General features: G+C 41.0%; 1 protein-coding gene across 19 annotated transcripts in view; it reads right to left on the bottom strand.

Moving 5' to 3' along the window:
* The window catches only part of MAPK8 (mitogen-activated protein kinase 8), an 88,794-nt gene extending 72,869 nt beyond the window's left edge, over positions 1–15,925 (bottom strand). For 4 of the 19 annotated variants that reach the window (XM_072739258.1, XM_072739250.1, XM_072739259.1 and 1 more), the window contains exon 1: positions 15,733–15,925. Coding sequence is in view for 4 of the 19 variants with exons in the window: in XM_072739266.1 (XP_072595367.1) it covers positions 15,733–15,906 (174 nt within the window). In the remaining 15 variants the exon portion in view is untranslated. Of the gene's footprint in view, positions 1–7,973; positions 8,138–13,179; positions 13,390–14,458; positions 14,609–14,814; positions 15,010–15,732 lie in introns of those variants that run through there. The other 15 variants (XM_072739266.1, XM_072739256.1, XM_072739267.1 and 12 more) reach the window with 11 other exon arrangements.
* Positions 15,926–16,476: the final 551 nt, after the last annotated feature.

Below are 16,476 nucleotides of genomic sequence, written 5' to 3'. Positions count from 1 at the left end.
GTCCTGTGCCGGGGTGTGGCCCTCGGCCCTTCTCCCCGTTCCTGTCCCTGTGGGCGATGGGGTCTTGGCTGGGTCCCTCATGACCTCCTCCTCCTGTCTCTGCCCACCTGGGGCTAGAGGGCCCTTGTGAATAGCCTACGGGGTCAGCCAGAGGCATTTAGCCGCCGGGGCACCATGATCTGAGCCCCTGTCCATCTGTCTGTCCGCCCCACGTGCTCTGCTGGGTTCCGTGGCCACTGTGCTGGGCCGTTGGCCAGCCTGCCTCCAGCCTGCCCACCCGCAGCGGCTCTTCTCCTGGGAACTTCGAGTGGACCTCTGTGGAGATCCCAGCACTGGGGTGGATCCCGTGGGGAGGATGGGGCCGCTGGCCCCTCCCTGCTGTGCAGACTGCGGGGTGCAGACCGCAGGACACCAGCGGCACCTGCAGAGTGGGGGTGACTGCGCCTCCACCGGCCCAGCCGCGCCTCAGAGCCTCTGACCCCACTGTTGCTCGAGCTGCACGAAGCAGGAGCCTGAGTTTCTCCAGAGAATGGCCTTGTAGAAGGAACAAAGATGTGACAGATCTGTGCCTTAACGAGGAACCTAAGCAAGACGCCAGAAGGACCGGAGTGTCCCCCGGCACCTCGGCAGCACCCTGTGAGTGGACGATACGAGCGGGGGACACCTGGTGGCCCCTGAGCCCTTGCTGGCCCGGCTTCCCAGGGCCCCGAACGCTGCCCCCCAGCTCCTGGCTGGCCGTCCCCGTCACACTGCCACGCCTTCCGCCGGCCTCGCCAGAAGCCCGGGCACGACTGTGGCCACGCGTACTTGCTTTGGCTACTTGCGCTGAACACCGCGTGGCGTCCAAGGGTGGCCACGGCCCCCACAGGTTGCAGCCTCCTGGATGGGGGCCCCGAGCCCTGGGTCTCCCGGGTGTACCTTCACATCCCGAGGCGCCTGGTGTGCGGCCCCAGCACTGACGCCACCCGGCTGCAGGGCCATGGAGCAGGTGTGGGAGGCTCCCCGCCAGCACGTTCACCCACACTCACCCTGAGCCCCCGCGGCCCCGGGCACCTTGGTTACTCCGTGGCGGGGCGGACCCCATCCTGGAAGTAAAAACTCCAGTCCTTTCTGCAAAAAAAAAAAAAAAAAAAAAAAAAAAAAAGGTGACCTATCTGATAGGTCATTTGCTAATATCTTCTCCCATTCTGTAGGTTGCCTTTTAGTTTTGTTGACTGTATCTTTTGCTGTGCAGAAGCTTTTGATCTTGATGAAGTCCCAATAATTCATTTTTGCTTTTGTTTCCCTTGCCTTCATAGATGTATCTTGCAAGAAGTTACTGTGGCCGAGTTCAAAAAGGGTGTTGCCTGTGTTCTCCTCTAGGATTTTGATGGATTCTTGTCTCACATTTAGATCTTTCATCCATTTTGAGTGTATCTTTGTGTATTGTGAAAGAGAATGGCCTAGTTTCATTCTTCTGCACATGGCTGTCCAATTTTTCCAGCACCATTTATTGATCAGAGTTCTAACTGCTCACTTATTTTTGTGATGATTTCTCTTCTCCACTAGAGTATAAGTGCCAAGATGGCAGTGAATGCTTGCTTTCTTCACTCTATATCCTTGAAGCCTAAGCGTAGTACCTGGTATACAGGAAATGCCAAATAATATTTGATAAACAAACAAATGAAAATTGAAATCTATTACTTCAAATATAAGTATCCTGGAAGTCACTGACACTCTTTGTATTTAATTACCGGGACTCAGGCAGCCCAGATGGCTCAGCGGTTTAGCACTACCTTCAGCCCAGAGAGTGATCCTGGAGACCCGGATGGACCCCTGCATCGGGCCCCTGCATGGAGTCTGCTTCTCCCTCTGACTCTCTCTGTGTGTCTCTCTCACGAATAAATAAAATCTTAAATAATAATAATAATTATTACTGGGACTCTTACAGGTATACGCTTTTTAAAAGTTTACATTATGCCAAATCACTTTAAGGAAAGGCCTATATTATTACCTGTTTTTGCAAACCAAAAGAAATCCAAAAAGAATTTCCATTTTTACAAAAAAGGGCAAAAAACAAAAATAGCAATCAGCATTTGTTTTGCAGTGAGCCATTATAAAGGCAGCACACACCCCAAGCAACAAGAATGTACCACCAAGCTCCTTCCCCAGAACTACACTCAGCATCTCAGCATCAAATCACCATAGCTTTGAACTCTGTGAACATCGGTGCATTATCTCAATTTATTTTGTGCATTTGTTAGCAAGCTGTGTCCTGAGGTACCAGAAAAGCCTGAGAAGGCTATTTTGGGGTCTGGGAATACTCAAAAAATTGTTCAAATACATTAATGCTGATTGCTTCTTTGCTTTATGGCATTTTTAAAACACAAAAGGTAACATAAAGGAATGCTCTACTTTCAGGTGGGGATGTAGAACCTATGATGTGTTTTAATCCCTATCCAGATATTTAGATTTTCCTAAGAAAAAATTTCATTGTATTATGCATTATATATTAAATATGGTTCAGTTCCTTTAAAAGAATAGTGCTTGAAACATCTCTAAAAATACAAATTAATAAAGCAGATTTGTGTCTTGCATGTTGGAAGACAAGGATCAGATTTACCCTCTTTCAGTAACCAGAAAGTAGAAAAAAATACAGCACCATGATCAGACACTGGACAACAGAGAGATTAGGTCTGCTACCTCTTGAAAAGAGAAAAACAAAGTAGGTAAACCCTATAACTGCTCTGCCAATCTGCCTGGGGGCCCCTTCCAGACCACTGTGCAGAATGGACTACACTTAACAGCATGGCAGCTTCAATGAGTTGAGAAGACACATCAGGAAGGCAAGGGTGTCTGGAATCTTGAGGCCAGGGTACAAACAAGAGAGCTACTCAGAGGAGAAAGAATTCCAGAAATCAACATGGGGTCCTCTTGTATCTCTGGCTGAATACTAATCTACACTTAAGTAAGGGAAAACTCCCCTAGACTGAGGAACAGGACCACTGCCAGGGAGTTATTAAGATGAACAATTTCCAGAATTCATTCAAAAACAAAGATAAAAATTACCAGACTTCTCTGAAACCATACAAGTCAGATACAAGGAAACTACAACTTTAAACTGCTGGAAAATAAAAATATCAATCCAGAAATACATATCATTTCTCCTTTTCCTTCTCATTCACAAGTGTACAAGAATTCTCCAGAGGCTAGAGGCTAAGAGACCTGAGATTTCACAACAGGTATTTTTTCTTTTGGAAAATAGCCATTTTTCACCAAAAAAAAAAAAAAAAAAAAAAAAAAGTTGTTTATGTAAAAAAAAAAAATTTGCCATCTTAATTTGTAATTCGTTCATTATTTTGTGAATAAACTGATAACTATTTCCTAAAATTCTTAATTTTAGTTTCTAATAAGGTAAAACTTTGATAGCTACAGCCCATATAAAGAAAATCTCTTTGAAATCCGCAATTATTTTTAAGAACATAAAGGCATTTCAAGACTTAAAAAATGGGGAATTATAGCTTTGGGAATTAGTGGCCCCATCAAATTAGTGTTCATTCCCTTGTGATGGTAAAGAGCCTATGCAAAACCTTTTCATTATAAAATCAATTTTTCTAATAAATACACAGCTTTCTTGCAGTGTCAATCTGGCTAATGTCTATCTTTAAAAAGAATTTTTCTGTCCCATCTAAGTTGTTTAATAATTAGTACACACTTGTTTATAATACTCCCTTAGTCTGCAGGATATACTGTCATGTCCCTCTTTTATTCTAGATATTGGTAATTTGGGGCTTCTCTCTTTTTTACACTAACCAGTCTGGCTGGTTAGTATATTGCCAATTTTGGCAATTTTTTTCCCCCAAATTATTAACTATATAAATCTTGCCCTAAAAGTACTTGACACAAATGGGAGTTTTTGGTGATAGCCTATGAGACCTCATAAAACACTATAACAATAATGTATAATGAAATATTTTGACATTTAGAATATCTGCAGACCTCACTCAACCAGTATTTTCCAAATCATCAATGCACCGGCAAAAGATTCATTAAAATGCAAGACAGACCAATGGATTTTATTTATTTACTTATTTTTAAAGATTTTATTCATTTACTCTACACAGAGAGAGATCATGTGCACAAGCAGGGGAAGATGCAGGCAGAGGGAGAAGCAGGCTCCCTCTTTAGCATAGCAGGGAGCCCGACAGAGAACTCGATCCCAGGACCCTGGGATTATGACCTGAGCCAAAGGCAGATATTTAACTGACTGAGCCACCCAGGCACCCTTGACCAATGATTTTAGTATAATAGAATATGAAAAAATTATTTATATGGTTTCAGATTTCACAGGTGTTAAACTGTCAAATTTTGATGCTGTATAAAAGAGAAATATTCAAATAATCTGTGTAATGAAATGGGAAGCTCTCACATTAGTGCTTTTGCTGTATAATGGAAAACTAATGGTTGTCTCAAAGTAAGGCACCTGAACCAACTATTTGAGTTCTCAACTACTTTTCCATGGAATACCATTTTTAGTTGAAAAAAATGACAGATAAACTATTAATTTGGAGTAGGGTATCTGAGAAGACTTTTTCTTGAAAATGAACAAAGCAAACCTATTACTTCAAGGAAAACAAATGGCAGTATTTACTGTCAATGATAAAAATCAAACTTTCAAGTGAAAATTAAAATTTTAGAAAATTTAAACTTGCCACTGTGAATCTGGCAGCTTCCCAAGTTATTTCTGATAAGTAGTGATAAGAACAAATGACTTCTTGATACCTTATACCCTATAATGCAGCTGCTCTTAAATTTTTTGGATCGGCATCCCCTATACTCTTTAAAATTACTGAGGATCCCAAAGAACTTTTCTTTATAATTTATACTGAATTATATCTATCAATAAGCATTTAAAACTTAACATTTAAAAACTTTAAAACTTAGTTAAATATAATAATAACAAACCTACTACATGTTACTATAACTAGCATTTTTGGGGAAAATACTTTTCTTTAGACACTATTGAGAAAAGTACCACTGTTTTACATTTTTACAAATTCCTTTTCCTGTTGGCTTAATTTCAGACAGCTGGATTCTCTTATGTGCTTCTGCACTCTGTTGCCACATCACAGGTCAGGTCACATGGCCTCAGGTCAGGTCACATGGCCTTGCTTCGTCTGTAAGCAAGAAAAACGCTAACAAATTAGTACTGTTATACAAAAAGTCTGACTTCATGGAACCCTTGAAACCCCTTCCTATATTTTCTATTGTTAAAGTTCAGAGATGTTAACAAACCTTAGCAGACTAAGATATGAAGACCAACATTGTAAATCGTCTCTTATTTTACAAAAATTCTTACTCTGTTAAGGACATATTTCTCTTAAAGTAAAATCTATTTTTCCAGGCTTTTTCCCTAACCAGACCAAAGCACTTATCACCACTCTAGTCCTCAACTGATGCATGCTAACACTACTTGGATCCATTATACACATATACATGTTACGTGTGAGTCTGTGTATATAAATATATATGATCTCTCTCACATATGCACAAACTATATCAAAAGAAAACACCAAAATATTATTAGTAAGATTATGAGCAGTTTTGATCTTTTAATTTTTATGTTTCTTCAATACTCCATATCTATTTGTATTGAATTTTTAAAAAATAAACAGAAAGATGCTTCTCCCTACTCTCCCCCTCTCATTAGCACTGGATAACACTCTTTTCAAAAAAAAGTGTGCCCTAACCTTAGGGAACCCATAGGCCTTAGTAGCTACAGAGAAGGAAGAGAAAATTACACCAGGAAACTGGATGCAGTGGACCTCATGTTACCATATCAAAGAACTAAAACTTAGAATTCTAAGAATTCTAAGAATCTTGGTTGGATTTCCAATAAAATGTTCTCTTAAAATAATGATCCTTCTTATACAGTGCCAGAACTATGTACAACAATAAATATGTTACAAATATTCAGCTCTTTGTACCTTATATGAAGTCTTTTCACTTACTCTCCTTTGATCTTGTATCATCGCAGAGTAGAGTACTTCAAAATTCATACTCTAAATGGATTTATTGAATTTTTTTAAAGGAGAATGTATTCATCTTGGAGATTTTCACTATTCAAGAAATCATTGGTCTCTTGACCAAAGAACTGCAGCAAAGAGCCAATAGAACAAAGCAATGAAATACAAGGCTCTGAATTCCTCCAATTAGGGATCTCAAAATTCTACTGCTTAAATAACTAATGCCCAAAATGCTATACCAAGGCATTACAGTAATATGAGTATCAACCACTGCACCATAATTAACATGAAGAGAAGGCAACAACTTGATGCAAAATCACAAACATCTCTTCCACTTAGCCATCACAGGACAGGCCACACACAGCAGTGATTAAGACTCAGACTCTGGAGCAGATTATCTGGGCACTTAACTTCACGTGCCTCAGTTTTCCCATGTATAAAATGGATTAGAGGATAGAATAATAAAGGTTGTTAGAAAGATAACATGTGCTAATTGTTAAGTGCTAGCAGATAGTATTTGTTGAAAAAAAAAAAGAAAAAGAAACAAAACCCCTGAAGTTACAGTTCAAATACCTTAATAATAAACAATGAAATAATTCTAGAGACACAGAAAAGCCAAATGAAATAATTCAGAACACTGAATACTTAATTTTCTAACTTTTTAAAAAGGTACGCAGTGTGGTGTGCTATTACCTCTTAACATAGCAAGAGCCCAAACTGCTAAAGTTCAAGTCACTTTCAGGGACTTCATAGAAGAGTCTGGCTATATATGAAGTATCTTTATGCCCACACATAGTGAATAAGAAAACGTTCTGGTCTGAAGGACAGAAGGATCCAAAAAATACAAGCATGGAGAGGATACCTCAGTTGCTCTGTAGACTGCCAAAGAAAAGCAAAAAGGCTGATTGATCCTTTGTGGCAAATCTGTTCAAAGTTTAATGAAAGAAATGAATAATCAAGTAAAATTCAGACCAAAACTAATTTCCTAAAGTAATGGGAGTATTCCAGGCTGAGGCAGGGTAAGTAAGAAGTTGAAACATAGACATCTTGTTCTGGCAGGAAGCACCCAATGACCAACCAAGGTCAGATCAAAATGACAGTGATGTCACTTCAAATCTGGAACAAGGTAAGCAACAAAAAGAATAATGAGACCTAAAGCAAGCGAAAGAAAAAAAATTAAAGCAGAAATCAATAAAACTGAAAACAGAATAAAGAAAACAAATCAACAAAAACAGCTTTCTCATATACAACCAAGTAGAAAATGAGACAGAAGATGCCGTTTCTCACGGCAAAAGAATAAAAACGTTAATAGCAAAAAAATAAAAATAAAAATGCTATTCGGAACCTAAAAGGGGACTTAAAGAAATGAAAAGATGAAGTTTTTCCATATTCTTGGATAAAAAGAACACCATAAAGCTGCCAAAAAACACAAAGAAAATCCTAAACACTAACTGAATCTATGTCAGAGAAATTAATCAAGGTGAGAAGGGTGGTGGAAAGGAATTTTTTTTTTAATTGGGAGTTCAAATTTGCCAACATATATCATCCAGTGCTCATCCCGTCAAGTGCCCCCCTCAGTGCCCGTCATCCAGTCATCTCAACCCCCTGCCCACCTCCCTTTCCACTACTCCTTGTTTGTTTCCCAGAGTTAGATGAGTCTCTCATGTTCTGTCATCCTCACTGATATTTTCACTCATTTTCTCTCCTTGGAAAGGAGTATTAACTTGAAAAGGACATAAGAAAACTGTCTGCATTGATGGTAATGTTCTATAACTTGATCTAGGTACTGCATAAGTAATATATAGACAAAATTCACTGGGCTGTAAATTTAAGGATTGTGCATCTTTACTATATGCAAATTTTACCTCCATAGAATAAAAAAATTTAAGTCATCCCAAAAGTAATGGCAAATAGACTAAACTTTAGTAATTGTAAAATTTCATATAAAATAAACAAGATGCAAGGCACCTGGGTGGCTCAGTTGGTTAAGTATCTGCCTCTGGCTCAGGTCATGATCTCAGGGTCCTGGGATCAAGTCCAATATAGGGCTCCCTGCTCAGCAGGGAGTCTGCTTCTTCCTCTGCCCCTCCTCCCTGCTCATGTGCATGCTTGATCTCTCTCTCAAATAAAATCTTCACAAAAAAAAAAATAAATAAATAAAAAGTAAGATAAACAAGATGGAAGCTAGAAAAGATTTTGAAAAAGAAATGAATTAGCCCTAACAGAAAACAATATAAAATACAATAATTAAAACAAGATGGTTTGGTTCCCAAATAGGCAGATAGATCAGCAGACCAGAAGTGGTCCCAAATACACAAGGAAATCCAGTAAATTATAAAGGTAGAATTTCAAATCTGTAAGACAAAAATAGATTATTTAATAAATGATACTGGGACAACTGAATGGTCATGTGATGACAAAAATAAGGCTGAACACATCATACCTTACACCAGAATGAATTCCAAATAAGAAAAATTAAAAGTATAAAAAGAGAGAAATGAACAAAAACAAAACAAAACAAAAACATGAAAGTACTAAAAATGTAACATTTGAGAATTCTTGTAAAATCCTGAGTTAGAGAAAGACTTTGTAACCATGACATACAATTTAGAAGTCAGTAAAGACTGGTAAGAATTTTAACTACTGGGGGGAAATTCAGCATGATAAAATCACCATAAACAAACTAAAACGTAAAGAACAAACTTAGAAAAATATTTCCAAAAAATAGCATAGAGCTATTTTCCCCTAATATAAAAATAAATCCTACAAATCTAAGAAGATGAGTAACAAAGTGACATAAAAACAGGCAAGAATATGGACAGTTCACAATAAAGAAAATATAAATAAATAGCCCTTAAAAGATAAAAGATGTCACTTATATATAAATAGCTGAACTGGTAGAATGAACTAAGTGAACATTTCTACAAATGTTATTTTGGCAGTATCTATCAAATTTAGAAAGCACATACATTCTGATCTAGCAATTCTACTTCTGGATATGTGTCCTATGCATTTCTGTACAAGTGTTAAAAGGAATCCATCGTACCATGGCTTTTAATAGCGGAAGGTTGAAAACCACTTAAATGTATATAAAAAAGGGGTTACTTATATCAATGCTATACCTGTATAATGTGCTGAAATTTTGTGTCCCCTTTGGGGCTTCGGGAGGTAATTAGGACTACAAGAACTCATGAAGATTGGGACCCCATGATGGAATTAGTTCATAAAAAGAGGGAGGGAGAGCAGACACTCCCTCTCTTCATGTGAGGACAGTGAGGTGACATCTGCAAGCCAGGAAGAGTCCTCACAAAAACCAAATCTCTGAGCACCTTGACCTTGCACTTCTCAGACTCTAGAAATGAAGTGTCTAATGGTTTAAGCCACCAAGTCTACAGAATTTTGCTATAGCAACCCTAGCTAAGACAAATGATACACTGTGAAGGTGCTGAAAAAAAAAAAAAAAAGGAATAAGCATGACATTTATGTACTGATATGACTAATAGGAAATCATCCCAAGCTGTATTAAGTTAAAATAAAAGGTAAAGGATACTGTGCATAGTATGCAACAACTTAAATGAAAATGGAGGTGAAGGCAAAGAACATACACTATATATGTAAGACATACAATCCATCTGTGGCAATTCTAAATCTGTAAAGCTCAGAAAAAAACTTTTTTTTTTAACTTTAGTACAAACCTATTTGGTGTCAAAATCCGACAAAAATTTCTTTCGTCAGATTTCATAATCTTTACCTTTATTATATACTATTTGTGTTTTTGATATAGAGATGTTAATGTATTTACAGGATACTACACACTCCCTTCCAACTACAGATTTTGAATAATAGACTAGAGACACTATATTACTTTTCCACAGCAACCCACCTCAAAAACAAAACACCTTAATTCTGAAATACATCTGGATCAAGGGTTTTGGACAAGGAATTATACACCTCTATTTACTTGCACATACATAAACTGTCTTTGGAGAGATTCACAGGAAACTTAACACTGTTTCCATGTGGAGGAAATGGGTGGCTGCACAAAATGGGAAGACTTTTTACTGGACATCTTTTAAAATCTTTGGAATTCTGAATCAAAGTGAATACATTACTCAGTTAAAATGTAAGTAAGATAAAATTACTAAACCTTTTTAATTTTCAGCCAGATGCTTTGGTTTTTGCTTGTTCTGACTAAAAATTAACCCTTGCTTAAGTCACAGAGAAATCTATATATAGTGATGGCTTTCCTTTATTGGTCAACTTTTGGTTGACCCATATGACAGCTGAGTCAGACAGTCACCGGCTAAGGAGCAAGTTAGGGAAGGGTGAGTATCCATCCCTATATCAGCTTTTAGCTGATATTTTGATGCCTAGTGCCAAGTAAAGCTTTTTCTTTCCTAATGACTCCAAAAGTAAGTCAGGGCTTTGGCCCCTCAGCAACAGCAAGCAGTGAAGCCCATACTTCTCAATATTAGAAAAATTTAAGAAATGCTCCTAGCATAAAATCTAAGTGTAAGTCTTCAGAGCTTCAATACAGAAGTTTAAGGACTCTGATTAGTATCTGAGCAGCATCTTTTGTTTGCTTTTCATTCACTTCTTTTATTGCCCTATTGTGTTCCAAAATGGATTTAAGGTGACTATAAGGTTTATCTTTTCTTATTATTAAGATTTTGAGTTCTCTGTACCACACTCTCAACTTTAACCAGAAATTAGGAAAGACGACATTTTACTTTTTGTGGTTTTATCTAGTGAATATATTTTAAGAAGCGACCTGAGAGATGTATGGTTTGGAAATCCCCAAATGCCCCAACATCCAGCACGCAGGTTTCAAGATTAAAGAAATTCCCAATGAAATGCCTAACAGTATCTGTTTCGTTGCGTTAGGACATAAATGCATGGTGTGCCCTTGCTTCCCATCAGGTTATACTCACGGAAAGAAGAGCCTAATTTCTACTTCCTTCAGCCCCCACATCACTTAATACCTGAACTTAATGGCTTCTCAATGAATACTGCCTATATAAAACCAGTGTCATTTCATAGTTACTGTCCTCAAGGAGGAGCAAGAAATTTGGTGTACCAATATAACCACAGAAACACTACACAGAAAACTTAGAAAAATACAGGAAAAATATTTCCAGATGCTACTTCTAACCTCTCTTGTTTTTCTAGAGACCTCTAGAAAATGCTCAATGAACTAATTGGTGGTTATCCAGTCTCTCATAAATATGCACTCTTCGGAGTCAAAAATTCCAGTAAGATTAAAAACACAACAGTATTCCATTTTCTTCGAACACGGGTAACATGATATAGCTATTCCCAGCTCCTGGATTACCATTCTTTTAGAAATCTCTCAAAAATCAACCTAGAAAAGCTTAGGCAATTCTCTGCAGTAGGAAAAGAAAACATGGCAAAATAACTTTGTATCAGAGAATGTGGCAAATAATTTTCTTTTAATACTTGCTTTTGGAACATTTCCATATTTTAAATCAGAGAGGATTACTGGTCCAAATGTTAAATCATTTCAGTCAATTGAGATTAGGTGAGAAAATCTAATTTTAAATAAACCCGAGATGCAGGGGGAAACAACTGGCATTTCCTGGCAAATTCAAATGTATACATGAAATTAGTTTTCAATTCACTTGGCATTTTGCATTTGTTCCAAGTTAAAAATAATAAGCTATAATAATAGCTAAAATTTCCTGAATACTTATATCTAGTATTCCAGGTACTGTATTAGTGCCAAGCACTTTACGTGCAATGCCTCACTTAAACCTTATAGGCCTATGAGATTATGTGCTATTATTATTCTCACTTGACAATAAAACAGGCCCAAAGATGTTATATAACCTGAACTAACCATATAATTAGTTAGATTTGGAGCATGAATTTGAACTCAGAGCTGACCTTAAGGTCCATATTAACAACCACTATTAAATTTGGGCTCCTTAGCTTTCTAAAGAACAGACACATTTTAACCAAACCTAATGTACTACCAAATTTAAAAGGAGACATACATTTGTACTTTATTAGCTGTGTTTGTGACATAACCCACCACCCTGAAAAAGAATGGCAGCTAATAAATTTTCTAAAAGTCTTATACACATACATATTCACATATAATTTTAAAAAATGGATTTCAATGAAATCCAGGTATCTGGGGCAGGGTTTTGTTTGTTTGGGGAAAGCACTCTTATAAATCTTTTAAGAGAACATAAATTCACTGTTAGATATGCTTTTATTCCCATCCCTGATCTCTGTGTCTCTCATGAATAAATAAATCTTTAAAAAAAAAAAAAAGTTCAACAGCCTCAGTTTACAGTCCTAAAAAAAAAAAAAAAAAAAAGTTAAGCAACTTTTCTATAGCTCTAGAACTTGTTGATGACAAAGTCTAGAAGACAGAACTGAGAAGTTAACCTAGGTCTGACTCCTGGATAAATCTAGTTTCACCTATCGCCCTGAATGATAGAACAGCTCTTATTTCAATACTCCTGTCTCCTTTTAGGTAGTAAAGTCTGTTGACTCAGAACTCATTTCTGAAATCAAAGTTCAAGTTAATCTGTATTAGAGTAAGAAGACCAATGTTTTTAAATGTTCGTGTAAAGAGCTCATGACTAAGACAATAAGCATCACAGCTCCCTGAACTAAGCAAGTGATTCATATCTAGAGCTATGTGGCTATAATTACTTCCTTGCACTACATAAATCAGAAAGGCTACTACCCCTACCACTGACTTGACCACAGACCTCTAGAGAACTGGCATCTTAATGTCAGACATTACTTTATACTTCTACATGTGCAACGCAGCATCTGAACTATCTAGATGATCTGAATGTGTCCAAATCAATTCATAGGCAAAATACACTAGCATGAATCAGACTTCTAATATACAACTTCCTTGACTGCCTCTAGAATAGCTAAGGACTGGTCACTTAAATTACTTCAAGTTGTTTCACTGAGCACCAAGTACCTTCACTTTGGTGAAGGTCATTTCCATAGTATTAGGCATTGAGTTAAGATTCTAACCTCATTAATTTGGATAGAATTTATTCTTAAATTTCCTTTCCAAGTGGCCATTCTCTCAGGATCTAAAGGAGTATAATAAAAAAATAGTTTCCTACTCTGTCAGGACACTTAAAGACAGCCCATTTCAAATTCATTAATGGAATATACTCACCAAAAGAATCGGTGATATCTCTTTTTAAACATAACTGAGGGGACGCCTGTGTGGCTCAGCAGTTGAGCGCCTGCCTTCAGCTCAGGGCCTGATCCCAGGAGTCCAGGGATCAAGTCCCACATCGGGCTCTCTGCATGGAGCCTGCTTCTCCTCCTTCTGCCTGTGTCTCTGCCTCTCTCTCTAGGTCTCTCATGAATAAATAAATAAAATCTTTAAAAAATAAAATAAACATAATTTAGAGTGGAAAGGGGAGTAACTGCTAATGGGTATGTAGTTTTTCTTGGGGTGATGAAAATGTACTGGAATTACATAGTAGCAATCAATGCAGAACTCTGAATATATTTAAAACCCATACTGATGCACACTCTAAACGGGTGAATTTTATGGTATGTCATTTGTATCTCAATAAAATTGTTATTTTTAAAAACCAAAAGAATTTCAAAAACACAAAAAAACTGGATTGACATGTAGCCTTACAGTGAGCTACTACCAAAGGATTGTATCAGTAACACTTTATGAAATCTGACATACTGTAACTAGACAAATCAATAAAAGTTTGGTATCTCATGATTTTCATTCCTTATCTTAACGAAGTATTTCCTTTTAATTTGTTCTCTGCATCAGGCAATAATATAAGCTCATTTCAAATTCTCTCATATCCAAAACATGCTAAAATTTATTAAACTGTGAATGGAAAAACGACGTAACTTGAATAAATCAGTATTATTTGGAGTTTCAGGCCCATATGCTTCTCTAATAGTAAAATTTTAAATTCAGTTAGGCCCAAATGCTTCACCAAGGTAGAATTTTAAATTAAACATTTCTACAAATGCAATTAGAAATTAAACATTTCAAATAAAACTTTCATGTGGCTTATTTCCCATACTCTAGCTTTTCCCCTTACAGGGGCGTCATGAGAAACTTTTCAAGCAATGTTCAAAAAAGGACAAATTCAATCATTTTAGACCCCTGCTGTAATATCACTATGTCTGTGTGTGATACACATACTAAGAAAAAAAAAAAAAAGACAAAAACAACAAAAGCATGTTAGACAGGATTTTATTTTAGGATAATGAATTAGAAGTGCTAGGAAAAAAAAAAACTGAAATATTGAAAAGCCCCTGGTGCGGTGACAGATAATACAAATGAACGAATCATTTAGCCATCTGAAAGCGAGTTTGCAAAAGGCTTCCAAAACTTTACAGAGAACTGTAAAGACTGGATTTTAACTATTATTAATCGTGAAGAGTTTTTCATCAAGCTCTTATCGAACACTTACTATATTCCAGGCTAGCGCTGGAGACACAGATGAAAGTCGGGCCTGTCCTCAAGGAAATCCCATTCTGATTGCTTGCTTTTGACAGGCACAGCACTGAACACGTTCCCTAACAGCATGTGATCTCCTAGGCTTAACCCACAGCAGGGAAATCTGAGATAAGCATTACAAATACTTTTAAGACTGTAAGGCTGTTAAAACTGAAAAGTTAAATTCGTAAATAAAGAAAGCCATTGTACATTTAGATCAACCTCCTAACTGTGCTAAAAAAAAAAAAAAAAAAAAAAAAAAAAACTAAAACCAAAAAAATAAATAAAAAGACCCAGAGTATAGCCCCACCTTTAACGCACACTACTTACATAACTCAGTTAAAAGACATCTACTCTATGTCAAAGCGTCCTCCTCCATCAAAACAATATTCCTCTTCGCCTTCCAACTGCGAGCACGGCACTCAACAGCTGCTCGACGAATGAATGAAACAAACAGATGTTCTGACTGCCCAGATACTCGCCGGATGCCGGTCTCAAGGCACCACGGGCCCACACACCGGAATCCTGCAGAAAAGGCCGCGGACCCTCAGGTGGGAACAGTCACCACTGCGCACCGCCGCTGGTCGACGCGTCGCTCGGCTCGCGGGAGCATCCGACGGGAGGGCTCAGTCAAGCGGGGAGCGCCCGTCCCCTCGAGGCCCGGGAGCACGGTGCCAGACAAAGGAGGCGCGGGTCGGGCCGAGGCTCCCCGCGGGACCCCGCAGCCCGAACCGCCGGCGCCTCCGCCCGCCACCTCGGCACAGAGGGCACCGTGGGCGCCGTGGGCGCCGGGCAGGCGGCGGGGCTGCGGCCGTGGCGCGGCGGCCGCCCAGGCGCCTCCGCCCGGACCTTTCCCGAACCGTTTCAGAACTCGGCAGCCACCGCCGGCTGCACGTTCCCTCCCGACGCGGGCGCGGGACCCGCGAAAGCAGGGCGCGGGGGGACGCGGGGGGGCGCGGGGGGGCGCGGCGGGGCGCGGGGGCCGGGGCCGGGGGCGCGGCGGGGGCCGGGGTCTGACAGCCGCACGCCCCGGGCCGCCCGGCCGCCCGGCCGCCCCGCCTCCCCGCCCGCCATTGTTCCCGCGACGCCCCCGCCCCCGCCCCCGCCCCGAGCCGCCGCGCGCTCCCGCCCCCACTCCCGGGAGGGGGTCACGGCCGCGGGGAAGGCGGCGGCGGCGGCGGCGGCACAATAACATAAACACGGCGGGGCCGCCGGCCGCCCGCGCCCCGCGGCAGCCGCCGCACTCACCCCGCAACGCAGCGCACGGCGACTGGGAAGCCCGCCCGCGGGGCCGGCGCCGTCCGGGCGGTCGCCACGGCCGTTACCCAGGGCGGCTCCGCGCACCCGGCCCGGTCGTCGGCCTCGGCCGCTCCGCTGAGTAACAGGAACGCGGCCGTCACCGCGCACGCCCGCCCACGTCATCGCGCCGGCCCCGCCTCCGCCCCCGCCCCCGCGCCTCGCAGGCGGCCCGCGGGGGGGCGGGGCGGGGCGCGGCAGCCCGGGGCCCGGATGCGGGGGCGGGACGCGCAGCCCGGGGGCGGGGCCACTCCGGGAGCCGCAGGCCGTGCGGAGGTCGCCTGGAGGCGGAGCTGCGGGGAGGCGCCGAGACCCGGCGCGAGGGGCGAGTGCGGGAGCCGGCGGCGCGGGGCGGGGCGGGGCGCGGCCCTGCTCGGGGCACGTGCGGCGTGTGGCCCGAGCTCCCAGCTGCCGCCCGGGGCGCTCCACTGGTGGGAGCCGAAGCCTCCTGGGCACCCGGCCTGAGCACACACCCGAGGCGCAAGGCGGGGTGACCTTGACCGACTTGACATTCCCTTCAGGGGACACCTGCCCAGGGCCTCGTCACCTGCAGCAAGCAATTGTTCTTTTCAGCCACCTGGAAAAAGCTGCCTCCTGTTTTCCCCCAATCCACCTCGTGCTAGATTTACTCCATCACCTTATCTATCTCTGAGCTCCCGCAGAGCGTGTCTCCCTTAGCTACAGGAGTGACAAATC

This window comes from Vulpes vulpes, chromosome 15 (assembly GCF_048418805.1).
Source record: "Vulpes vulpes isolate BD-2025 chromosome 15, VulVul3, whole genome shotgun sequence".
In the NCBI taxonomy this organism is placed as follows: Eukaryota; Metazoa; Chordata; class Mammalia; order Carnivora; family Canidae; genus Vulpes; species Vulpes vulpes.
The sequence above is the reverse complement of the archived record's forward strand: the minus strand, read 5'-3'. Positions and strand labels throughout refer to the sequence as shown.